The 27,380-nt window shown below is 42.2% G+C and overlaps 1 protein-coding gene across 9 annotated transcripts in view; it reads left to right on the plus strand.

The window, feature by feature from the left end:
* dnmt3aa (DNA (cytosine-5-)-methyltransferase 3 alpha a) overlaps window positions 1–27,380 on the plus strand; it is a 586,890-nt gene that overhangs the window by 419,877 nt on the left and 139,633 nt on the right. For 6 of the 9 annotated variants that reach the window (XM_078541484.1, XM_078541483.1, XM_078541485.1 and 3 more), the window contains 4 exons: window positions 1,394–1,438; window positions 1,530–1,609; window positions 18,085–18,108; window positions 19,401–19,513. In XM_078541484.1, the coding sequence (XP_078397610.1) occupies window positions 1,394–1,438; window positions 1,530–1,609; window positions 18,085–18,108; window positions 19,401–19,513 (262 nt within the window). The remainder of the gene's footprint in view (window positions 1–1,393; window positions 1,439–1,529; window positions 1,610–18,084; window positions 18,109–19,400; window positions 19,514–27,380) is intronic. The other 3 variants (XM_078541486.1, XM_078541487.1, XM_078541490.1) reach the window with 1 other exon arrangement.

Genomic DNA, 27,380 nt, shown 5'->3' on the forward strand with positions numbered 1-27,380 from the left:
TAAATTCCAGGTGAATTTGAAACCTCCCACACAGTCAGAAACGAATTACAGCCCATTTTCCATTGACAATGCCATCATCCTGTGGCCCTCAACATAAGCAGCCTAGGTCACTGATTGAAAGCAACAATAGACTAATACCCTTTTGCAAATTGGGGTCCGATGACTCGAATAGGTACCTGAAATGAAAGTAGGACTGAGGAGTTGGACCACCCAGTAATCCTAGGCGGTTAAGGCCACAATTGGGAAATAAAAACCTGCTTTACAGGGGCAAACAGCGGCAGAAAGAATGGTGGGTACTTCTGCTAAAATTCTTAGTTGAACATTGCGGAAGGATTTGCAACTTCGGTAACCAGTTACAGCAGAGAGATCTTTTGAAGAATTGTGGCAGAATTTATTCTTTGCCTTCAGGGAGGGAGATCGAGTGAGGAAAGTTGCCATAGGAGAAATCCGAGGGGCATGTGGCAGGTGAGAAGGCGGAGGAGCTGCATCAACAGTAGCAGGAGCAGAAAGGAGAACATGCTGGAGCTGCAGCGGGTGCTATCAGAGCACATGGAGAGGGAAGGTCATGGAGGCAACCTTAATCCTTCACCAAAGTCACAGTGAAGGAGAGGGAGAATCCCTTAAGGAAATTCCCAGCACCGATATCTGATTAATGAGCCTTCTCCTGTGACAGGGTGTTTGCATTGACACTTACTGTCCCTTTCACTCTCCTTGGGCAGCTCACCTTGGTGATCTACACCATTCTGTTCCTGTACCTCTCTCCTCTGCTTGCCTTAGCTCAGCAGCAGTTCTACAGCTACATAGGTGAACCTGGGGATTCTCTGTGCTCCTGCGGACCTCACAGGTATTACTGTTGACAGACTTTTCTGCTCGGGATTAGCTTATCAGGGTTAGATGAGAACGTGGAAATCCAAACATAAGAAGATCAGCCATGATCTTATTGAATGGTGGAGCAGGCTCGAAGGGCCGAATGGGCTACTCCCGTTCCTATTTCTTTTGTTCTTATGTTCTCTTTTTCCAATCGGTTTTCCCAGATACCATCCCCATTAAACTGCTGCATGTCTTTAAACCCTCAGGAGTTCACGTTTTCCAATGGATGAGTTCACAATCGTGGAATTCCTGATCTGATTATTTAAATTAGACTCTATCTCAGAATTTAAATAAGTAAAGTGTGTAATTCACTTGACATCTAGGCATTCTGTCTTACTTCCGATTGGACTTCACGGTGTTGGGAAATCTGGGCTCAAATGTTTGAACACTGGTCATCCAGTATCTAATTGGCAGTAAGGATGTGGGTTTAGACTTAGCCCGGGAGTATATGATGCTTCAATTCTACAGCAGTGATATTGAAACATCAACCATATTTTTTTCATAAATGTCTTTTGTTTTTCAGAGAGGCTAGTCTATGATGTGAGGCAAAACAGCAGAAACATTGAAGGTAAATACATTCCGATTTCATTAAGGAATTACTTTATCCAACAAACATAAGTTTAATGTAAGCTAATTACTGTTTTCTAAACCATTTGCAGATATCTGCCTTGCCTGTGGAAGTCAAAATATTACTCTTGAGCACCCTCTCTTCATTGGAGGCATGTGCCAAAGTTGTAAGGTAAGAAAATATCTGTCACATGGTTTACAATGTTGTTGGTGATGATTTAGAGCAGCTGTATTGTCAGTAGTTTTTTTTTTTGTCAACCTGATGATAACATGAAATAGGGCTATCACCACGTTAGTGATTCAACCCCATCTTACCAGGGGTTCACTCCGGGCAAGGGGGCTAGCCGATCTAAAAGGTGGTGGGTCAGTGGAGCAACTGACGCACCATCTGATTTTCCCTTTTTTGTGATAGAGTGACCAGAGGCAGAGTTAAGATTGTTAGGAAACTGGTCTTGTCTCTGCTCAGGTACGTTGTGCATGTTTCCTGGGCGCCTCTTGCAATAGACTTGGCTGCAGCCCCTGTTGCCAGTGGAACAGGAATCAGGGAGACCTTAAAAGAATGAACAGAAGACGTTAAGTAAGTTAGGGCTGATGTTAACTTTTCACAGTGCCAGAATATGGGTGGTAGCAGATCAGCTGCCATGATTAATTGAAGGCAATGGATAGGAATATTGTGCGGTTTGTATAATGGGTGGCCAGTCTCCTTCTGCTCGCTTTCCACCACTGCTAAAAGTTACTTTCAGCCATGTTTTCTTCCCAATTCACTTCAGCCGCAAGCCAGAACAATCAGTGGGCAAAATATTTTCACAAATAAAGTACAACCAGGATGGGAAAATTGGTGGGAGAAGACTCTTTTCTTCGGAAAAGTCATGCTCAGTCAATCTATGAAACATCCTTCCCATCTCTTTGGTTCTAAAGGTGATTGCTCAACATCGGATTTACTGAAGATGTATCCGTATATGTGTCTGACCATTTATTTATCTATCTAGCTACCCGTTGATCCAAATGTGTATACTAATGTTGTCGCTAGGACACATATTGCCTGGCACATTATACTTCCTGTGTCACACCTTATATGAATATGTGCAAATTTCTTGCCATTGATCGGCATGCACTTAGCATTTATAAAACTGCAACCGTTCAGAGTTGAAGAGGTATGGAATGCATGAACCAAAAGGGAGAAAGCAATTAATAAAAGCTACCAGTGAAGAGCCATTAAGGATATACAATTAGCAAACTCTATCAATGAAAGGGAGGAGAAAGTGAGCAAGTGAAATTACTCCATATATTTGTTACATCCTTTTGGCTGCCATCTTGTTTTCACTACAAAACTGAACACATACTACTGGGAATAATATTTATAACATAATAAGGACATTAAAGTAATTCAATAAGTTTGAAAAATACAGGCTCAGAAATACCTTAGATCGCTCCAACTCCACCCACTGAAACTGTGGCAGAAACTCCATCTCCATTCATAGATCAGACCTTTGACCAAGTGACCTGAATGCAGTAGAAGCAACCCTGAGGAATTCCCTGGCCATTTTTAAAAATTACCTACATGATATTTTCTTCTATGTTTCCTTTGAGTATTTGTGTGAGATGACATTGTCCTGCAAGTTGTTAGGCCCATCATTGTTAGCTGAACAGGCTCAAGCTAACAGATCCTAGCATTCAGCGATATGTACAACTTCTGGAATCTTTTATGATTGACAACAAGACTGACCATTCACACCGTGACAAAATTTTATAGGGCCTGTGCTCTCCAATGCAAAATGACCAAAAATGCGCAACTCCAGGAAACAATTTATTGGACAGTGAAAGTAGCCAAAATTTGAGGAGCGGAGCAGTTTTGCATAAAATATCAAAGAAAAGACAAGGCATAAGTCCTTCAATTTTAACTGAGATCATTTAGGTTACAATACTCCATTATGCACACACTATTTATACTAGAGCTGTTCATTGTATATTACATGTATGGCAAATCAAACTTTAAACTATGCCACATTTTAAAGATGTTTTTTTTATTTTGCAATGTATTCTGAATGGTAACAACAGCAGCTTTTTATTTGTTTTTACCGAGAACTGAACATTATTGTTCACATAAATAGATAGCATTTGTAAGGACCTTATTCAAGTCTGTAGGGAGGTGCTAAATAAAAGTTCTAAAGTTTATATGTTTTACCAAAACGATTTTCTTAAATATGCTAAGTACTGTCATAAGTATATTTAGTAAAGACTTAAAGGTTCTAATAAAAAAGTTCAACTCAAGTTTTATATGTTTCTTGGCCTTCATTCATAGTTCTAAATGCACACTTAAACAGCAATTAAGAATAAAGAGTTATTTTCCCCAATGTTATTAGCAGAAATGTATTTATGTAACTGTGATATCTATTTCTATACCTAAATGGGTAAAAACAGTACTATTTATTTTCCACTTCCTTCAAAAGATACTTGTTTCATTGTCTCTGGGAAGGATCCCTTTTTTTTCCCCAAATTCTTTCATCAAAGATGTGCAATCCTGTGCAACAATATAATCATGAATCTTCATGAAAAATACCAGTAACGTATGAACAAAATGTCGCATTCAGCTCATATTTTTCTCTCAAACTTTAGCACGATCACTGTCACACATTTCTACATGTGGTCCATTTAATTGTTTGGAAAATTCCAGGTGAAGATTATTAATAAGATATATATAGATAATAAGTCTTGCATCCAGCAGACTTCAGTCACAGACCTGATATGAAACCTTGCTACAAATGTAAACTATTATGGACTTGATTTTCCAGACCGGTTTCTCATTCGAAACATCAAACTTTATTTACAGGCTGCGGCAGCAGTTACATGCTTCCATCAAGCTCCACAACTAGTAGAAGAACTCCTCACTCTAAGGTTCCCTTCACTTAGAGCTGATTTGTTCACACTGTCATGTGATACTATACGACGCAATAAGTCTTAAAGCTACAGTCACTACATTCCTTGAAGCTACAATTACTTCATTCCTCCCCCATTAAACTTTTTGTACAGTTTGTATTTACAAAAACATCTACCTTCATCACATTACAAATATATATGCAGGTCATGGAATTATAAGTTCAGTCTCTCAGGTGGTTTCCTGACCCAGGTGGAACATTGTAGCTCCACGACATTCGAATCTCTTACAGGATCCACAATATCTGGAACCACAGCAACATCAGGTACTCCTTTAGGCACAGGCAGTTCAGTGTTATCTACTCCCAACAGAGACATCTGGTATGTCTATCCTTGGTTGAACAATTTCAATAGGGACCATGGGTTTTACAATGGTTACAGGTGGAACAACATTTTGTTGGGGCATCTCCCTTCTTCTCAAATGATCTACATGTTTGCGGGTGATCCGGCCCTCCACTTCTACGTGGTATGACAAGGGTCAAGTCACAGAAACTATTCCACCAGGTAACAAACTCGATCTACCACCGAAGTTTCATATGTATACTGCTTCACCAACAGTAAGTTCTAGTTCACGACTGTGCAAATCATGAGTTGCATTTTGATTCCATTGACTTTTCTCCATCTTCCCCTTCAAATTGGGAAGTACCAAGCTTAATCTCGTTCAAAAGCGTCGCTTCATAAGTAACTCTGAAGGTGTTGAATCTGTAGTAGTGTGTGGGGGGGGTGGGGTGTTCATTGTCTTTTCTGAACCACCTTCTATCTTGTCTTCTTCTGTCTACCACAGAGTTCAGTCTCGTCCTTCGTTTTGACTTCACAGTCGGCCAGACTTCTCTCAGGCGAAATCTCAACTTGGTTCAGTTCTTGAGGTTGAGCTTCAATGGCTTCATCACTCACTTGCATTTTGGAAAGTTCCACGACTTTTCCTTCTAATGCCTCTTTTGCTTCACTCAGCTGTTTGTTCAGCCCTTCTGCCTCCTTGTATCTGTTGGCTTTCACCTGGAACCTTGCTGTGTCTTCTCTGCCAACTGGTTCTTCCGTTTGTTCAGAGTGACATTAAATTCTTTCTGCTTCTCTTTGTAATTTTCCAGAGTTACAAGCTTTGACCTGAAAAATCCTTGTAGCGTGTGAAGGCCTTTCAAAAGGTTTTCCTTTTCTTTGTGGAGCTCACTTGCTTCATCTTGAATCCTATGATTCAGCAGAGTCTCCTTGAGTCTCTCCTTCTGTTCTTCCATGCTGCTGTTTAAGACAGTCTTCATTTCCTCAGGTTGCTGAATGGCTACACACTCCTTTTGCATCCTGTAAGGTCCTGTGACTCTCCAGGCTCATTCTGAAGTACCTTGCTTTGTTCTTTTCCCAACTCAGGAACTCTTTCTGCTTCCTTTTGAAACCTCACTGGCCAATCAAGGTTAATTTCCCTCAACCAATTGCAACCTAGAAGGCTTGGTCCTTCACCTTCTACTACCATTACTGGGAGTTGTGCTGTTTGGTGCTTATAATAAACAAGTACGGTGATAATACCCTTCACTTGGATAGCTTCGCCAGTATAAGCTTTCAATTTGGCTGAAGTCTGTTCCAAATTCAATTGTTGAGTACCCTTGTTTAAATACTTGAAGATGTGCTCTCCCGCTACAGTGGTTGAAGTACCAGTGTCCACTTCCATCATTAAAGGTTTTCCATTTACCTGCAGAGTAACATTGATTGGCTCTGCCTTCCCTACTTTACATTAAATAGGGAGTAAATATCAGAATTGGTGGTTTCTGGTTCTTCCACATTATGTACTTTGATTAACTTAGTTTGCTGTCTGGGAGTCTGTCTCAATCTTGCTTTACAGTGCTTCAGTATGTGCCCTCCTTTTATGGCAAAAATAGCACTCCACCTCTTTAAAACAGCAAGTTTCAGGAGTATGATTGCTTCCACATCGGTAGCAAATCATTTTCAGATTTGCTGCTGAGCTGTTTCCTGTGTTTATTTTAAATTTGCGGGTAGTGGAGACTGTCTCCCACTTCGCGGCAGAGTCCTGGCTTTTCACGCCACACCCGGCTATCCGTTCCCAGTCCAGTTGCAAAATGGCGCCATTTTGTACACCTTTCGGCACTTTGCAATGCGAGCGCGTTTCCAATGCTTTTTTAAATTGAGGTTTGCTTCAGCCAATAATCGTCATTCACTGGTATCTGCTCGCACATCACAGACCAAACAATCCCTGAGCATATCACTTAGGGTCTCCCCAAAATCACAGTTTTCAGTCAGTTGTTTCAATTTCACCACATATGTATCAATGGTCTCCCCCTGGCCTCTACCTCTTGAATTAAACCTGAACATCCACACGGTGACTGAGGGTTTGGATTGAAAGTGTCCCTTAACGAGGTCAACCAATTCGCCGAAGGTCTTTGCATTCGGGACCGTCAAACTTCGGATTAAATTATAGGTTTTACTGCCACAAACGCTTAGGAGAATTGCTCTCCTCTTTTCCTCCTCCGTTATTTCATTTGTCTGGAAATAGAACCCGAGGCATTCTACATATTGACACTAATCCTCTGTGGATGGTTCGAAGGGGTCGGTCCTGCCAAAATGTGGCATATCTGGTGAGTGTATCTTCCATTTCTTCTGTTTAAACAAGATACTCTCAGTCCCTGGGTCAGGGACAATGCCGGACGCAGTTTATCCTCGTCGCCAGTTTGTTATGGATTTGATTTTCCAGACAGGTTTCTCATGAGAAACATCGAACTTTATTTATAGACTGCGTCAGCAGTTACACGCTTCCATCAAGCTCCACAACGAGAAGAAGAATTTCTACTCTAAGGTTCCCTGCACTTAGAGTTGATTCATTCACACTGTCACGTGATACTATAGAACCCAATAATTCTTAAAGCTACAGTCACTACATTCCTTAAAGCTACAATTACTACATAAACAAACCTTAAAAAAAGAGCCAATGACTTAAGGCCAGATTCAGTTGACTGGTAGCTGAAATTTACAAACGTATTTTGATCTTTTTCCTCCTACCAATTAAACTCGTACCTCAGACTGCATCTATTTAAGAATGGTTAGACTGTTTGGCCAGAGTTTCTGCTTCAGTTATAATTGATGATCTTGGAGCAATTAAATTAACTCAGTATCGCCCTAATTTCACAAAGTGCTTCTTTCCCCAAGTTTCCACCCATCACATTTAATAATGGCCAAGTAAAAAATTCTGCTATGGACCAGCACAATCTGACAGCATTTTACAAGTTATTTTCTTTATAATTTGGTTTAAAAATACCCCTTGGTATATTTAAGAGTGGTAATTTGGTGCGACTTGATTAATGCAGTCGAAAGTGTGTTTATTAAAAAAATATGCATTTTAGTCAGTGTAGGTTCCATCACCTGTGAATAACTGGATTTTAAATAACCAAAAATCACTTTAAAAAGGCTATATGGAACCATTTACTAGTTATACTTCTGTCAGTTTCTAAGTAATTTCAAGAAAAACTATATTCACAAGCTTTTAAAATGTGCATATTAGTGTCCGTACACCTAAAAAAGTTAGCTTAATTTTCAGAGGTTCTGTCACACATTCAAAAGCGAGATTCTATGGGCACAGCGTAGACATGTCCCCACAAAGAAAAAGGGTGGTACTGCCAAATCCAGAGCCTCTTTGTTATCCAGAAGCATACAGGCCAAGATAAAGCAGAGAAAGAAAGCTTATGACAGTTACAAAAGACTTAAGACAATAGAAACCCTCTGCTTCCTGTTAGCTAACTAATCCTCCATCTAGATTAATATGTTACGCCCAATGCCATGAACTCTTACTTTGCGTAAGAAACCTTTGATGTTGTCAAATGCCTTCTGGAAATCTAAGTATAGCACATCCATAGGTTCCCTTTTATCCATGTTGCTTGTTACTTCCTCAAAGAACTCCAATAAATTAGTCAAACATGATTTCCCTTTCATAAAACCATGTTGACTCTAGCCTGATTACATGGAGATTTTCTAAATGCCCCACTGTAACCTCCTTAATAATAGATCCCAATGTTTTTCCTATGACAGATGTTAAGCTAACAGGCCTGTAGCGTCCTGCTTTCTGTCCCTCTCCTTTCTTAAATAGAGGAACCACATTCTCTATTTTCCAATCCTTTCCAGATCTTTCCAGAATCTAGGGAATTTTGGAAAATGAAAACCAATGCGCCTACTATTTCAGCAGCTATTTGTTTTAAGACCTTAGGATGAAGTCCATCAGGACCTGGAGACTTGTCAGCTTTTAATTCTAATAATTGTTTCAGTACCTTTTCCCTGGTTATTGTAATTGTTTTGAGTTCCTCCCTCCCTTTTACCTCCTGATTCACAATTATTTCTGGGATTACTTAGGTTTGCAAACTTACAAGAAACGACATCAAAGGAATATTCTTTTATTACAGAATATTTGAGGGGAGTTGGTGATGTAGTGGTATTGTCACTGGACCAGAGACCCAGGGTAATGCTCTGGGGACCCAGGTTCAAATCCCACCATGGCAAATGGTGGAGTTTGAATTCAATCAATAAAAATCTGGAATTAAAAGTCAGTTGATGACCATGTTAATTGTTGTATGAACCCATCTGGTTCCTTCCCTTTAGGGAAGAAGAAAATCAGCCTACGTATGACTCCAGACTCTTAAATGCCCTCTCAAATGGCCTAGCAAGCCATTCAGTTGTTTCATACTGTTAGAAGGTCAATAAGGAATGAAACCAGGTGAACCACCCAGTGTCGACCCAGTCACTAGAAGCAACAACAGCAAACTCAGCCCTGTTGACCCTGCAAGGTCCTCTTTACTAACATCTGGGGGCTTGTGCCAAAATTGGGACGGCTGTCGCTACAGCCTGACATAGTCATACTCATGGAATTGCACCTTACAGATAATGTCCCAGACACCACTGTCACCACCCCTGGGTATGTCCTGTCCCATCGGCAGAGGTGGCGGCACAGTGGTATACAATCCGGAGAGAGTTGCCTGGGGAGTCCTCAACGTCGACTCTGGACTCCATGAAGTCTTATGGCATCAGGTCAAACGTGGGCAAGAAAACCTCCTCTGACGGGTTGCACCTGAACCGGAACCAGACCAGCATAGTGAGACCAGTTTGCCAGTGCTGTGGGGGTTTAAACTAATTTGGCAGGGGTGGGTGGGATATGGAGTGGAGGTAGAGTAGGGGTGATGTACAGAGAAGCATAAAAAGAAAACCAAGTCAATCTAGAAGGCAGAGCGTATACAGTCAAGTTAAGGCACAAGGGAGCATGGCAAGGCTGGATGGCATTTATTTTAATGCAAGGAGCCTTGTGAGTAAGGCAGATGAGTTGAGGGTATTGATTAACACATGGGGATATGACATCATTGCTATCATGGAGACATGGTTGAGGGAGGGGCAGGACTGGCAGCTCAATATTCAGGGGTATAGAATCTTCAGTTAAGATGGTGGGGGGGCGGGGTTTAAAAGAGGAGATGGTGTTGCAATATTGATCAAGAAGTTAATTACTGCAATAAGGAGGGATGGTATCTTAGAAGGTTCCTCAAATGAGGCCACATTGCTGGGAGTGTACTGTATACCCCCAAACAGTCAGGGAGAGATAGAAGGGCAGATATGTAGGCAAACCTCAGAGAAGTGTAAAAAGAATAGGGTAATAATAGTAGGGGATTTCAACTTCCCCAATATTAACTAGGATAGATAAAGTATGAAATGCTTAGAGTGGGCGAAATTCTTTAAAATGTATCCAAGAGAGCTTTTTAAGCCAGCACGTAAAAAGTCCTACAAAAGAGAGGGTGGTGCTGGACCTAGTTTTAGGGAATGAAGCCAGGCAAGTGGTAGAAGTTGTCAGTGCAGGAGCATTTCGGTGATAGTGTCTATAGCTCAGTAAGATTTAAGGTAGTTAGGGAAAAGGATAAAGGTGGACCAGAAATAAAGGTTCTCAATTGGGGGAAGGGTGATTTAACATGATAAGGCAGGATCTGGCTAAAGTGGACTTGGAGCAGCTACTTATATGAAAATCAACATCAGAGCAGTGGGAGTCATTCAAAAAGGAGAGGGAGAGCGCAGGGCCAACATGTTCCCAGAAAGGTGAAGGGTGGGACCAACAAGTCCAGAAAACCCTGGATGTCGAGGCATGTACAGGATTGGATAAGGAATAAAAGGGAACCTGATGATAGATTCCGATGGCTCAAAACAGCGGAAGCCCTAGAGGAGTATAGAAAGTGCAGGGGGGAACTTAAAAAAGAAATTAGGAGAGCGAAGAGGGGGCATGAAAAAACACTGGTGGGTAAAATAAAGGAAAATCCAAAGGCATTTATTTATTAGGGGCAAGAGGATAACCAGGGAAAGAGTAGGGCCCATTAGGGTCAAAGTGGCAATCTGTGTGAGGAGCCGGAAGACATAGGTGAGGTTTTAAATGAGTACTTTGCATCTATACTCACTATAGAGAAGGACAATGTAGGTATAGAAATCAAGAAGGGGGCATGTGATATACTTGAACAAATTAGCATTGAAAGGGAAGAGGTATTAGTGGTTTTAGCGGCTTAAAAGTGGATAAATCCCCAGGCCCAGATGAGATGTATCCCAGGCTGCTGTGGGAGGCAAGGGAGGAGATTGCAGGGACCCTGACATTAATTTTCAAATCCTCTTTGGCCACAGGACTAGAGGACTAGAGGAGAGCTGATGTGGCACCATTATTCAAGAAGGACGGTAGGGATAAACCAGAGAACTATAGCCAGTGAGTCTATCATCAGTGGTTAGGAAACTTTTGGAAACATTTCTGAGGGACAGAATGAATCTCCACTTGGAGAGGCAAGGGTTAATCAAGGATAGTCAGCATGGCTTTGTCAGGGGTGGATCATGTCTAACAAATTTGATTGAATTTTTCGAGGAGGTGACTAGGTGCGTAGGTGAGGGTAGTGCAGTTGTTGTAGTCTACATGGACTTCAGTAAGGCTTTTGACAAGGTCCCACATGGGAGAATAGTCAAGAAAGTAAGAGCCCATGGGATCCAGGGCAATTTGGCAAATTGGATCCAAAATTGGCTTAGTGGCAGGAAGCAGAGGGTAACGATTGAAGGTTGTTTTTGTGACTGGAAGCCTGTGTTCAGTGGCGTACCGCAGGGTTCGATGCTGGGTCCTTTGCTGTTTGTAGTGTACATTAATGTACTAATGTACATTAGACATGAATGTAGGAGGTATGAGAAGTAAATTCGCAGATTACATGAAAATTGGTGGTGTGATAAATAGCGAGGAGGAAAGCCTTAGACTACAGAATGATATAGGAGGGCTGGTCAGATTGGATGAACAGTGAAATGGAATTTAATCCTGAAAAGTGTGGGGTGATGCATTTTGGGAGGACTAACAAGGCAAAGGAGTACATGTTGAATAGTCAGACCTTAGGAAGTACAGAGGATCAGAGGGACCTTGGTCTGCATGTCCATAGATCCTTGAAGGCAGCACGACTGGTAGATAAGGTGGTTAAGAAAGCATATGGGATACTTGCCTTTATTGGTTGAGGCATTGAATACAAGAGCAGGGAGGTTATGATGGAGCTGTGAGTGTTAGTTAAGCCACATCTGGAGCACTGTGTGCAGTTCTGGCCTCCGCACTATAGAAAGATTTGATTGCATTGGAGAGGTTGCAAAGGAGATTCACCATGATGTTGCCTGGGCTGTTGTCTTTCAGCTATGAAGAGAGACTATATAAGCTGGGGTTGTTTTCCTTAGAGCAGAGAAGGCTGAGGGGGGACCTGATTGAGATGTACAAAATTATGAGGGGCTTAGTTAGGAAGAAACCTTTCCGCTTAGTGGAGGGGTCAATAACCAGGGGGCATAGATTTAAGGTAAGGGACAGGAGGGTTAGAGGGGATGTGCGCAAATTTCTTTTCACTCAGAGGGTGGAGGGTACCTGGAACTCACTGCCTGAAAGGATGGTAGAGGTGGAAGCGTTTAAGAAGTATTTAGATGAACTCTTGAAACGCCATAACATTTAGGGCTACGGGCCAAGTGCTAGAAAATGGGATTAGAGTAGATAGGGGCTTGGTGACTGGTGCGGACATGATGGGCCGAAGGGCCTCTTTCCGTGCTGTGAAACTCTATGACTCTATGATTACCACATAGAGCTCCCCCTCAGCTGATGAATCAGTGCTCTTCCATATTGAACACCACTAGGAGGACTCACTGAGGGTTGCAAGGGCCCAGAATGTACTCTGGGTGGGGGACGTCAATAGCCATCACCAAGAGTAGCTCGGTACAATCAGTACAGACTGAGCTTGCTGAGTCCTAAAGGATATAGCTGCTCAACAGGGACTGTAGCAGTTGGAGAGAAAACCAACAAGAGGGAAAACATACTTGACCTCACCCTCACCAACCTGCCTGCCGCAAATGCATCTGTCCATGACAGTATTGGTCTGAGTGACCTCCGGTTATTCTTTGTAGAGACAAAGTCCTGTTTTCACATTGAGGATACTCTCCATCGTGTTGTGTGGCACTACTACCATGCTAAATGGGATGGATTTTGAACAGGTTTAACAACTCACAACTGGGCTACCATGAGTTGCTGTCGGTCATCAGCAGGAGCAGAGTTGTATTCAACCACAATCTGCAACCTCGTGGCTTGGCATATCCCCCACTCTACCATTAGCACCAAGCCAGGGGATCAACACTTGTTTAATGAAGAGTGCAGGAGGGCACGTGAAGAGCAGCACTAGGTATACCTAAAAATGTGCCAACTTGGTGAAGCTACAACACAGGACTACTTGCGTGCCAGACAGCATAAGCAGCAAGTGATAGAGAGAGCTAAGCGATTCCACAACCAACGGTCAGATCTAAGCCCTGCTGTCCTGCCACATCCAGTCGTGAACGGTGGTGGATGAATAAATAACTCACTGGAGGAGGAGGCTCCACAAATATCACACCCTCAATGATGGGGCTGCCCAGCACATCAGTGCAAAAGATAAGGCTGAAGCACTTGCAACAATCCAACCCGGCCTCCTCCGAAGGTGTCCAGCATCACAGATGCCAGTCTTCAGCCAATTCAAATCACCCCAAGTGATATCGAGAAACATCTGATGGCACTGGATACTGCAAAGGCTATAGGCTCTGACAATATTCCGGCAATAGTACTGAAGACTTGTGCTCCAGAACTTGCCACGTCCATATCCAACCTGTTCCAGTACATCTACAACATGGCATTTACCCGGCTATGTGGAAAATTGCCCAGATATGCCCTGTACACAAAAAGCAGGACAAATCCAACCTGGCCAATTACCGCGCCATGGGCAGAATTTTCTGCTCGTCGGGTGGGCACGCGCCCAACCCAAACGAGTGTAAAATGACGTGCGATGACATTGGGCAAGCGTCTCGACGTCATCACACACTCGCACAGAGTCTCGTGAGGGGACGTGTTTTTTAACACCTTAAAATTCTTTATTTTTTTTATATCTTCATCTCCCTGAGGCAGCTCTGTGCTACAGTAACCTGCTCGCTGTCGCTCGGTTTGGGTTCTGCCCAAATGGCTTCTGTGTTGCTGGGGACCTCAGGAGGAGGCGGAGTTGGATCATCCACTCGGCACTTCTGGCTGAAGATTGTTGCAAATGCTTCAGCCTTATCTTTTGCACCGATGTGCTGGGCTCCCCCATCACTGAGGATGTAGATATTGTTGGAGCCTCCTCCTCGAGTGAGTTGCTTATTCATTCACTACCATTCAACAGTCAGTTGATTTAAATCACATTGCAAAACCTGACAACAGTCTGACAGGATTTTTTTTTTTTACATTTTTAATGTATCATGGCTCTTTTGAGAATTGGAGAAGTACTGTAATACTTGATAACAATTAGACAATGCCAGTCAATGGAATGGTCAACTTACCTTTGTAGGACAGACGCCAGTGATGAATCAGTGCATTAATAACACATCTGCATTACAATACACCATCTAATATGGACATTTGAATGTGTCAAAACGTTTAACACTTACTTGTCAGAATGTCCCCGACTCTTCAGCAGGTTTTCTCTCGCGTTCAAGTCCTCTCCAAGGAGATGTATTTTTTTTAGAGCTTCACAAACCTTGCACTACCATATGAAAATGCTGTGCGGGAGGAAGTACAATTTTCCTGTCGTCTTCAAAATGGTGACCCCGATATTGGAAGAGGTGAATGTGCACTTTGCACACCTTCCCGGGCTGCAAAATGGCACATGAAAATGGTGCAGGTTTGGGAAGATTCCTCTGAAAAACACAAGCGCTGTGCTTTGTACCCCAATTCCTGCCTCCATTTGGAGATAGGAATCTGGCCCTATGCCTCCCATTATAAAGCCAACGACCCTCTGTGCCTCATTAACTGCTTTCTCAACCTACTCTGCATCTTCAATGATTTGTGCAGATACACTGGAGCTTCCACTGCTCTTGCACCCCCTTTAGAATTGTATCGTTTGTTTTATATTGCCTTTCCTTGTTGTTCCTACCAAAGTACATCACTTCACAATTCTCCACGTTAAATTTCATCTGTCATGTGTCAGGCCATCCCACCAGCCTATCTATGTCCTCTTGAAGCCTATCACTATTCTCCACACAGTTTGAAATTTTTTGAAAGGTTTGTGTCATCAGCAAATTTTGAAATAGTGCCCTGCACACCCAAGTCAATTAGATTGATAAAGATGAACAGAAGCAATGGGCCTAATACTTACTTCTGGGAAATTTCATTATATGCTTTCCTCCAGATCAAAACACAATCATTCAGCACTACTCTCTCTTTCTTGTCATTCAGCTAACTTCATATCCATGCTGCCACTGTGGATTTTATTCAACGGGCTTCAACTTTGCTGACAATCCTATTATGTGGCAGACTGGTATGACATACTGTCTAAAATTAAACACAGAGTCACAGAATTGGTACTGTGTAGAAGGAGGCCATTCGGCCCATCATGTCTGCACTGGCTCTCTGAGCAGTTTAACTTAGTGCCAATCTCCTGCCTTTTCCCCATAACCCTGCACATTGTTTCTATTTAAATAATCATCCAATGCCCTCTTGAATGCCTCAATTGAACCTGCCTCCACCACACTTCCAGGCCGTGCATTCCAAACCCTGACTACTCGCTGTGTGAAAGAGTTTTTTCTCCCCTCACATTTGATTCTTTTGGAAAACACTTTAAAACTGTGCCCCCTGGTTTTCATTCTGTTTACAAGCAGAAACATTTTCTTCTGTGTCCAGACCCCTCATGATTTTGAAAACTTCTATCAAGTCTCCTCTTAGCCTTCTCCTCTCTAAGGAAAACAGTCCCAACTTCTCCAATCTTTCCTCATAACTGAAGTGTTTCATCCCTGGAACCATTCTCATAAACCTTCCTGCTCTTGTACTCTATGCCCCTATTAATGAAGCCTAGAATACTGTATGCTTTAGAAACAGCTCTCTCTACCTGTCCTGCCACCTTTAATGACGTATGTACATATACACCCAAGTCTCTCTACTCCTGCACACCCTTTAGAATAATACCCTTTATTTTATACTGTCTCTCCATGTTCTTTGTACTGAAGTGTATCACCTCACACTTCCCTGCATTGATCTTCATCTGCCACTTATCTGCCCATTCCACCAAGGTGTCAAGGTCCTTTTGAAGTTCTACACTGACCTCCTCAGTTTACAATTCTCCCAAATTTTGTATCATCCGCAAACTTTGAGATTGTGCCCTGCACACCAAAATCTAGATTGTTTACATATATCAGGAAAAGCAGGGGTCTCAATACTGACCCCTAGGGAAGTCCACTACAAACCTTCTTCCAGCCCAAAAAAATACCCATTCACCATTACTCCCTGTTTCCTATCCCTCAGCCAGTTTTGTATCCACGTTGCTACTGTCCCTTTTATTCCATAACCTATAACTTTCTTCACAAGTCTGTTGTGTGGCACTATATCGAACACCTTTTGGAAGTCCATATACATCACATCAACGGCCTTACCCTCATCAACCATCTCTGTTACCTCTCCAAAAACTCCAGCAAGTTAGTTAGACACGATTTTCCTTTAACAAATCCATGCTGACTCTTCCGAATCAATCCACATTTTTCCATGTGACCATTAATTCTATCCTGAATAATTGTTTCTAGAAATTTCCCCACCACCGAAGTTAAACGAATTGGTCTGTAATTGCTGGGCAGATCTTTACAACCTATTTTGAACATTTGCTGTGCAACAAATGCTTCTTCCATTCATGTAAAGGATCATAGTGAATTTTGTAACTTTAATCATCCTGACCTCCAACTCAGGAGTGCAAGGATACAAGCTCCTGTGGGAAGAAAATCAAAACTTGTTGACACAGATAAAGAAAGCTCTGTTTTACTTGCGATAAGTGGACGATAAGAAACCTTATTGAAGATGGACACATACAGGAATATGAAAAAAAATAAGCCAATGTGAAATGTCTACAATATCTTAAAAGCCCTACATATAGTTTACATTTCCTGTAACACTTTTTCATAATGTTTTCCCTGTCATTGTTGATAACACCCTTATTGTTCTAAAACAACGTTTCCTTTGACTTTTCCATGATTAATGTCACATATAATCTGCTGGTTAGGTTTATCATACAGAATAACCCACTGGAGACAGACACATACTGACATTTTATATATATACTTGATATGGATATTACACTGCACAATATTGTACATTTGTACTTGCTAAACTCTAATGCCTTCTGTTTTGATGGCGGCATTAACCCAATTAAAATGCTCCTCACAGTGGAAACTCAAAGGAGGACATTATCCAGTATCAACATCATAACGCATGGATCTATCAGAGAAAGTATCTGTAAAGCCCAAGGAACAGTTATTTGAATGAAGCAGATGCAATATGCGAACAGTAACAGGTGAAAATGTAATGATAACATGTGGGATTCTCCCACCTCTCTTAGCGGCACATGGCTATTTCATATCTGCTTTACTCAAATATTTACAAATATTCAGTTTGTCAGGGTGCAAATCTGCTTTAAAGTCTTATTGTATAAGCACCCAAGCTTTGGGTTATGCTGCATCCACTAATATACAGTTAAGGAACTTTCACAGGTTATAGCGTATTCTGGATGAAGAACATATGGAGGAAAAGCTGTTATTAAGAGAAACAAACCCTTTGAGGACTGTTGAATATATTAGATTTATGCGAATAAAAATAACAGCTATTAAAGTTTTGGTTTATTTGGATAAGAACGTGAACAAAGACCTGATGCATGCTTTCACACAGCTCTCTTAATTATCTTATAGTACTCAACAATTCATTATGATGTTGTGTGAAATGTAATGGGCCCTATTTTCAATAGTTTGCATTTTTGTTTGCGCAATAGCTGCTTAGTTTGCAGAGACGCACCGCAGATCATTTGTGAAATTTTCTTTTTGAAGACTTTTGGGATGTTTTCAAAATTGTGCACTGCTGCACCTTGAGATATCAAGTTTTAGCTCAGTGTCACATTTTGCGCTGTCACGTGTCAATTATGTTATTGGAAAAAAAAAATCAAAAAATGGCACTTTTTAATCTTGGTGAACCAGGAATATCTTGAACCAGGAATAAAATGAAACAGAAGACATTGGCAGCCCCTGCAAAGATCACTAACATTTGGGAAGATGACCCCCTCAGAGTGAGAAGTTATTTCTTGTGCATTGTTGTTTCCCAAGACACATACACATGCCTTGTCATTTGTAAAACAAATTCGCATTTTTTTTTATTTTAATGTATGTTTCTTGTTTCTGCAGGGCTTACGGCAAGTTAAAACTGGGGTAAGTCAATTTCACGCAAACCTGACAATTTGCGGCAGTTTATGAGATTCGAATATCGCATCCTCAGTGCGATAATCCTACGGGAATTGCCTCCAAAAACTGCAGAAAACCTTTGCAGAAGTTTTTTTGTGCAACTGCAATGCGCTCTGCCCCCCCGACAAAGGGGGAGAAAACGAAAAACTTTGCAAGCGCAACTTGCCCAAAACAAACACTCTGCAAATAACATTTCAAAGCAGCAAAAGGTTTGAAAATAGGGCCCGAGGTGCATATTGTGAAAGCTGCAAGGCACAGCAAGTACTCAAAGGGTTAACGGGGTGTATATTGGGTGGTGGGGAGAGGAAGTACTTTAAATGGAAAGTATCTTCCACTTTCCCACCACAGTGTGTGCCACACAGTATTGGGCTTAAAACAAGATTAATTACTAACTAATAGCTGGTTGTAATCATCTTCCATATTATCATAGGAGACAGTTACTTGCTTGAAACAGATGTGAAATGTAAGGTGAAAGGGGGAAGGTACTCATGATGTGTAAGACTCTTCCCTTCTTCATGTCTATATTGCATCTGCTTGTGTCAAATCACTGCCTCTGGGACAAACTGAGTAGCTTTTCTCCTTATTTTTGATTACTTTTTTTGCAGTGGTTTCAAACCTGTCTCTGTGGGACACACACATGTAAATTACATCCCCTCCCCTTTCCACCACCACCATTGCCTTATCCCTTTAAGAGAATTATTGTCTACTCTCAGTCCTCTTTTTCTCCTTTCTCTAGGTCATCGCCCACCATTTTCTGACTGAGAGGACGGGTCGGTAACCTGTTTCAGGCCTCTACCAAAGTCACTCTTTGAGTTGGCTTCTAGGAAGTGCTTGAGAGCACCACAGATTTACTTAACCTCTGATTCTCCCTCCCTGCTGGGAAGTACCTTGTCTCTACTTACCATCTCAGATACCCCAGCAGGTTAGCAGGCCTGATCCCATATTCTAAAACTCTGTAATGTGGCATTTTGGTACCTCAAAGCCACCAGGCCAACCCAACAGAATGTTATTATTTGGTCAGATATTTCTTAAAAATGCAAATGTACTTTGGTGTCAAAACTTAATGTGGTGGAAGAAATTGTAAATGCATGAGCCAAGTCATGTGAAGGTGTGCTCCAAGCACTGAGTGACACAGAGAATCCCAGAGTGAGCACCATTGCACGAGCTCACGGTGATTTTGAGGTGCAGCGAAAGGTTAAAGAAAGTACAATGGAAAAGTTTGGTTATGAAATTCCAAATCATGTTGTGGTTGTTTGCAGAATTGCTTCTTGGAGTGTGCATACCAATACGATGATGACGGTTACCAGTCCTATTGTACCATCTGCTGTGGAGGCAGGGAAGTACTCATGTGCGGAAACAATAATTGTTGCAGGTACGATCAATTTTTGATTTTACAAATGGGAAAAGGAGAAGAGGAAACGCAGAATAAAAAGTCAACTTATTGGATACTTGTTGTAACACAGTGTGACTTTATATGGCACTGGTTAGACTCTACCCTGTGTACTGTGCAATTCTTGTTACCAAGACATAGGAAGAATAATATTGCCCTTAAGAGGATCTCACATTGGTGCACTTTTCAAAGGTTGTGACAGACTACTTGGGAGCTAGTTATATTTCTCATGATCGAGGAGTATATAGTCCATGATTAACAATGATCCTATTTTGCAGTAAAATTATACATTGAATTTTGCATCTTCGTTCCATTTGAGTATGGAAGTGTCACTTATTGCCAGACTATTATGGGCTTAAATCACCACGTAATTTATTTACATTTAAATCATATATATAGATGATTTGGGATGAGGTAATATTGAGACACAAGGCAAGTTTTATACATACACAATCAACTTAGAAAAGTCCTCTTAATGATCTTCCACAAGAGAGAAAATATTGTGTAAATTAATCTCACAAATAGTATCATGAAGTATACTCCAGCAATGCCTTGTAGTTTTTTGAGGTTCCCCCTCTATGAGTATACTTACAATAGTTTTTGTAATGGAGTTTTCATTATGACATACTCAGATTGTGCAATTACAGAAAAGCTACAGGCACAATCCTGCTTTAAGGGGGTATTTGGTTTTGAAATTAAGATTGTAAATTAATAAATTGAGCCTCAAAGTAGCAGTACTATTTTTAATACATAGTAAAGCTATCAATTCTCAGGATTAAAATACAATACTCCAGGAACAAATTGTTATTCTGAGGTCAAGGTGGCAATTCCTGGGGCCTGGGATCATTGGAGAGGGGACCTGGGAGTGCTGAGGAAGGAAGAACAATCCTGAAGCATTAGGAATGGGATCAGAGGAGGTCAAAGTCTAGCAGTATTGGGCATTATTGCCATCAACAACAACAAAAACTACCTCTATTTACATAGTGCCTTTACCGTCATGAAATGTCCCAACGTGCTTCACAGAAGCATTATAAAGCAACATGTGACACAAAGCCACATAAGGAAATTTATGGTCAGCTGACCGAAAGCTTGGTAAAAGAGGTAGGTTTTACAGAGTGTCTGAAAGGAAGAAAGTAAGGTAGAGAGGCGGGGTGGTGTAGGAAGGGAATTCCTGAGCGTGGGGCCCAGGCAATGGAAGGCGCAGCCACCAATGGTGGAGCAATCGTAATTGGGGATGCACAAGAGGCCAGAATTAAAGGAACACAGATATCTAGAGGAGTGGTGGGGGTTTGGAGGAGATAGCAGAGATAGGGATAGCAAGGCCATGGTGGAATGGTAGGAAAGGAGGTACAGGGCAGGGTAAACTTATAATAAAAGAGAACCCAAAATAATGGATCTAATTATTCTTGGTCCCTTGCAAACCACCAGGCCCCAATCCATGGTTGACAGTCCTGTTTCCACCCTTAGGTGCATCCTGCCCCTCCACTGATTTGTCCATTCTCAGCCAGCTCCTGCCTTGATGTTACTGCTTTAAAGCTTTTTAGGATATATTTTCTCCTTAAAGTTAATGTATGGGTGGAAACTGTCTGATATGCATTGCCAGAATATTTTAGGTTGGAGGACAGTATGGCAAGCAACCTCGATGTTACCGTGACTCTCCCCTTGCTTGGTTCCTCTCTTACCTTTCCAATCACAGCCAGAGTAACTCTATCAATGTCTTCTCTTCCAAAACCTTTGGAGTCCCAAGGAACCAGCCATGCCCCTTTATTCTTCTTCGTGTATGTTTCATTTTGGTGACATCATCTGTGAGCTTTTGGTCTTCCATGTCCAATAAATGTCACACAAGTGTCAGGCAATGACCATCTCCGACAAGAGAGAGAGTCTAAACATTGCCCCTTTACGTCCAATGGCATTACCATCACTCAATCCCTCACTATCAACATCCTGGGGGTTGCCATTGACCAGAAACTGACCTAGACCAGCCATATAAATACTGTGGCTCTAAGAGCAGGTCAGAGGCTGGGAATTCTACAGAGAGTAGTTCAACCCCGGACTCCCCAAAGCCTGTCCACCATCTACAAGGCACAAGTCAGGACTGTGGTAAAATACCCTCCACTTGCCTGGATGAGTGTGGCTCCAACAACACTTAAGAAGCCTAACACCATCCAGGATAAGTCAGCCCGTTTGATTGGCACCCCATCCACCAACCTAAACATCCCCTCACTCACCACCGACACAGTAGCAGCAGTGTGTACCATCTACAAGATGCACTGCAGCAACTCACCAAGGCTGCTTAGATAGTACCTTCCAAACCCACAACCTCTACCACCTAGAAGGACAAGGACAGCAGAAGCATGGGAACAGCACCACCTGCAACTTCCCCTCCAAGCCACATACCATCCTGACTTGGAACCATATCACCATTCCTTCACTGTCAATGGGTCAAATTCCTAGAAACTCTCTTCCTAATTGCACCGTGAGTACACCTACAGCACATGGTCCGCAGCGGTTCAAGAAGGCGGCTCACCACCACCTTCTCAAGGGCAATTCGGGATGGGCAACAAATACTGGCCTAGCCAGCGACGCCCACTTCCTGTGAAACATTATAAAAAATAACAATGCCACCTAGCCAAACACCTCCATCATGGCTGTTGACCCTTGCAATGCCTCTGTGCTGTCAAACATCTTGTCTGACCTCTAGTCTCGGATGACCCACAGCTTTCTCCAACTAATCACTGGGTAAAACAAAGTCATTATATTTGTCTCCCACCACAGACTCACTACCCTTGTTACCAACTTCAACCCCTTCACTAACTACCATCCTGGGCTAACCCAGCCAGTTTGCAATCTCAGTTCTGTTCAACCCAAGCTGTGTTTCCAACCCCAGATGCTATCTTTGTCCCATTGCTGACAGCCATACTTTCAGCCACTTAGGTCCCAAACTCGAGTATTCCTTCCTGAAATCCCTCTGCCTCTCTTGAACTGTTATTACCAAGAATATTAAGTTCCTAGTCCAAATGCTCTTTGCTTTCATATTCTCACCAATAAGCCCTGATCCAATTTTTCAGAAGCTGCAAGTATGGAATTCCCAGATGTCTGCAGATATTAAATGCTGGGCATATTTTAATTTTCTTCATAGAAAACAGGAGCAGGAGTAGGTCATTCGGCCCCTTGAGCCTGCTCCGCCGTTTAATATGATCATGGCTGATCCTCTGTCTCAGCACCATACTCCCGCACTCTGCCCATACTCCTTGACACCTTTAGAGTCTAGAATTCTTATCAGTTTCCTTCTTAAATATATTCAGTGACTTGGCTTCCACAGCCTCCTGTGGTAGAGAATTCCATAGGTTCACCACCCTCTGAGTGAAAAGGTTTCTCCTCATCTCAGTCCTAATTGGCCTACCCCTCATCCTGAGACTGTGACCCCTTGTTCTGAAGCCCCCAGCCAGAGGAAACATCATCCCTGCATCCAGTCTGTCCAGCCCTGTCAGAATTTTATGTGTTTCAATGAGATCCCCTCTCATCTTTCTAAACTCCAGTGAATATAGGCTGAGTCGGCCCAATCTCTCCTCATAAAATAATCCTGCCGTCCAAGAAATCAGTCTAGTGAACCATCGCTGCACTTGCTCTATGGCAAGTATATCCTTTCTTAGGCAAGGAGACCAAAACTGCACACAATACCCCAGGCGTGGTCTCACCAAGGCCCTGTACAACTGCAGTAAGACACCCTTGCTCCTGTACTCAAGTCCTCTCACAATGAAGGCCAACATACCACTTGCCTTCTTAACTACTTGCTGCACCTGCATGCTTGCTTTCAGTGATTGATGTACAAGGACACCCAGGTCCCTTTGTACATGAACATTTCCTAATCTATCACCATTTAAATAATACTCTGCCATTCTGTTTTTCCTATCAAAGTGGATAACTTCACACTTATCCACGTTATACAGCATCTGCCATGTATTTGCCTACTCACTCAACCTGTCTAAATCACCTTGAAGCCTCTTAACATCCTCCTCACCACTCTCATTCCCACCAAGCTCCATGTCATCATCAAACTTGGAAATATTACATTTGGTTCCCTCATCCAAATCATTGATATATATTGTGAATAGCTGGGGCCCAAGCACTGATTCCTACGGTACCCCGCTAGTCACCATCAGCCACTCCGAAAAAGACCATTTATTCCTACTCTTTGTTTCCTGTCTGCTAACCAATTCTTAATCCATGCAATTATATTACCCCCAATCCCTTGTGCTTTAATTTTGCACACTAGCCGGTCTATTATTCCCTGTTTTCTCCCTCTTTTTTAAAAAGTGGGGTTACATTTGTCACCCTCCAATCTTTCAGGACTGTTCCAGAATCTATAGAATTTTGGAAGATGACAACCAACGCATCCACTATTTCCACGGCCATCTTTTTGAATACCCTCGGATGTAGATTATCAAGCCCTGGGGATTTGTGAATTAAAAACATAAGAAGAACATAAAAAATAGGAGCAGGAATAGGCCATTCAGCCCCTCAAGCCAGCCCTGCCATTCAATAAGATCATGGCTGATCTGCCCCAGGCCTCAGCTCCTCTTTCGTGCCAGCTCCTCATAGCCCTCAACTCCCTGATATTTCAAAAACCTATCTACCTCCTCTTTAAATACTTTCGGTGATCTAGCCTCCACAACTCTCTGGGGTAGAGAATTCCAGACATTCACTGCCCTCTGAGAGAAGAAATTCCTTCACATCTCAGTTTTAAATGAATGTCCCCTTATTCTGTAACCATGTCCCCTAATTTGAGATTCCTCCACTAGCGGAAACATTTTCTCAACATCTACCCTGTCAAGCCCCTTCAGAATCTTGTTGCTTCAATAAAATCACCCCTCATTCTTCTAAACTCTAATGAATAAATGCCTAACCTGTTTAGCCACTCTTGACAAGTCAACTCCTTCATCCTGGGAATCAGCTTAATGAATCTCTTTTGAACTGCCTCCAATGCCAGTATATCCTTTCTTAAAAACATGGGCCAGAACTGTACACAGTACTCCAGGCACGGCCTCATCAACACCCTGTACAGTTGTAACAAGACTTCCCTATTTTTAAACTCCAACCCCCTAGCAACACAGGCCAAAATTCCATTTGTCTTCATAATTACTTGCTACACCTGCATCCTAACTTTTTGTGTTTCATGCACATGAACACCCAGATCTCTCTGTGCTGCACTTTTTTGGAGTCTGTCTCCATTTAAATAATAGTCTGCCTTTTGATTCCTCCTACCAAAGTGCATGACCTCACACTTTCCTACATTAAACTCCATCTGCCAAGTTTTTGCCCACTCACTCCACTTGGGGATACCTTGCAGATTCCTTATGTCCTCATCACAACATGCCCTCCCACCTATTTTTTATAATCAGAAAATTTGGATACATTACACCCTGCCCCCTCGTCCAAGACATTAATATAGATAGTAAATAATTGAGGCCCTGGGACTGATCCTTGTGGCACTCCGCAATCTTTGGAGTTACATCTTTCCATCCTGAAAAAGACCCATTAATCCCGACTCACTGTCCTCTGTCTGTTCACCAATCCTCAATCCATGCTAATACATTACCCCCAGTACTGTGAACTCCTATCTTGTGCAAAATCCTTTTATGCGGCACCTTATCGAATGCCTTCTGGAAATCTAAATACACTACATCTACTGGTTCCCCTTTATCAACTCTATTTGTTATATTCTCAAAGAACTGTGGCAAATTTATCAAACATGACTTCCCTTTCACAAAACCATCTTGACTCAGTTTGATTGCGTTAAGCTTTTCCAAATGCCCTGCTATTTCTTCCTTAATAATGGACTCTAGCATTCTCCCAACTACAGATGTTAGGCTGACTGGCCTATAGTTTCCTGCTTTTTGTCTACCTCCCTTCTTGAACAGGGGCATCGCATTAGCAGTTTTCCAATCCACTGGGACCCTCCTGGAATCCAGTAAGTTCTTGAATATTTCGACCAAGACCTCCGCTATCTCTGCAGCCGCTTCCTTTTAAACCCTTGGATGCGGGCTATTAGGTCCTGGCGACCTGTCTGCCTTTAGTCCAGTAGTTTGTCAAACATTTTGTCCCTTGTGATGGAGACTGTTATAAGATCTTTCCTCCCATTAGCTCCTTGCATATCTGATATCTTTGGGATGTATATAGTGTCCTCCACCGTAAAGACCGATACAAAATATTGGTTGAAATGATTGGCCGTTTCCCTGTTTCCCGTTATCAGCTCTCCAGTTGCTCCCTCCCAGGATCCCACGCTCACTTTATCCACTCTTTTTATTCACCTGTAGAAGCTCTTGCTGTTTGTTTTTATATTTCTTGCCAATTTACTTTCATAATCAATTTTCACCCTCTTTATTAGCCTTTTAGTCACCCGCTGCTGGTTCCTAAAAAATTCCCAATCCTACCACTAGTTTTCGCCAATTTGTATGCCTTAGTTTTTGATTGGATACTGTCCTTGACCATCTTTGTTAACCACGGGCGGTTCATCATTCTCACGGAGTCCTTTTTTTGACCGGGATAAAGTTTTGCTGAGCGTTATGAAATACCTGCTTAAATGTCTGCCACTGCTCATCCACTAACCTTCCGCTTAATCTATTTTCCCAGCCCAGCTTTAGACAACTCATTCTTCATACCTCTGTAATTGCCCTTATTTAAGCTGAGGACCCTGGTTTGAGACCCGAGTTGCTCGCCCTCAAACTGAATTTGAAATTCTACCATGTTGTGACCGCTACCCCCTAGAGGATCCTTAACTACGATATTTCTTATTAATCCCACCTCATTGCACATCACTAGATCTAAAATAGCTTGTTCCCGGGTAGGTTCAGCAGTGTATTGCTCGAAGAAACAATCTCTGATGCACTCTACAAATTAGTCTTCCATGTTACTCCTGCCAATCTGATTTGTCCAGTCAATATGCAGATTAAAATCACCCATGAAAATTGTAGCGCCCTTCTTACACACCTCCATTATTTCCCGATTTATACTTTGTCCTACAGTGAGGCAAATCTTCGCGGGCCTATAGACAACTCCCACCCATGACTTCTTCCCCTTACTATTCCTTATTTCTATCCAAACTGATTCCACTTCACAGCCTATTGCACCTATAACACTACTCACCACCGCATTGATACCTTCCTTTATTAACAAAGCTACCCCACCACCTTTTCCTTTTTGCCTGTTCTTCCGGAAGGTCAAATACCCTTGAATATTGAGTTCCCATTCTTGGTCACCCTGAAACCATGTCTCCGTAATAGCTATCAAGTCATATTCATTTATTTCTATTTGTGCCGTCAACTCATCTATCGTGTTACAAATGCTGAATGCATTCAGATAAAGGGCCTTAAGCTTTGACTTTTTACCATTATTGCTCATCCTGATTCTGATTCTTGCTGCACTCTTCTGCTTATATTTTCTGCCCCTTCCTGTCACACTTTGAATATCGTTCATCTCTTCACTATCCTGCACCTCTGCTCTCTCGTTTCTTTTTGATTTTTTAAACTTCCCGTCAATTGAACCCTACCCCCAACTAATTAGTTTAAAGTCCTATCTACAACCCTAGCCAAATGATTGGCCAGGACACTGGTCCCAGTATGGTTCAAATGAAACCTGTCCCAGTGGAACAGCTCCCTCCTTTCCCAGTACTGGTGCCAGTGCCCCATGAATCAGAACCCATTTTTCCCACACCTATTTTTGAGCCACACATTTACCTCTCTAATCTTATTTACCCTACACCAATTTGCACGTGGCTCAGGTAGTAATCCAGAGATTATTACCTTTGTGGTTCTGCTTTTGAATTTAGCCCCGAGCTGCTCGTAGTCCC

This window comes from Cetorhinus maximus, chromosome 5 (genome assembly GCF_964194155.1).
Source record: "Cetorhinus maximus chromosome 5, sCetMax3.hap1.1, whole genome shotgun sequence".
Classification (NCBI taxonomy): Eukaryota; Metazoa; Chordata; class Chondrichthyes; order Lamniformes; family Cetorhinidae; genus Cetorhinus; species Cetorhinus maximus.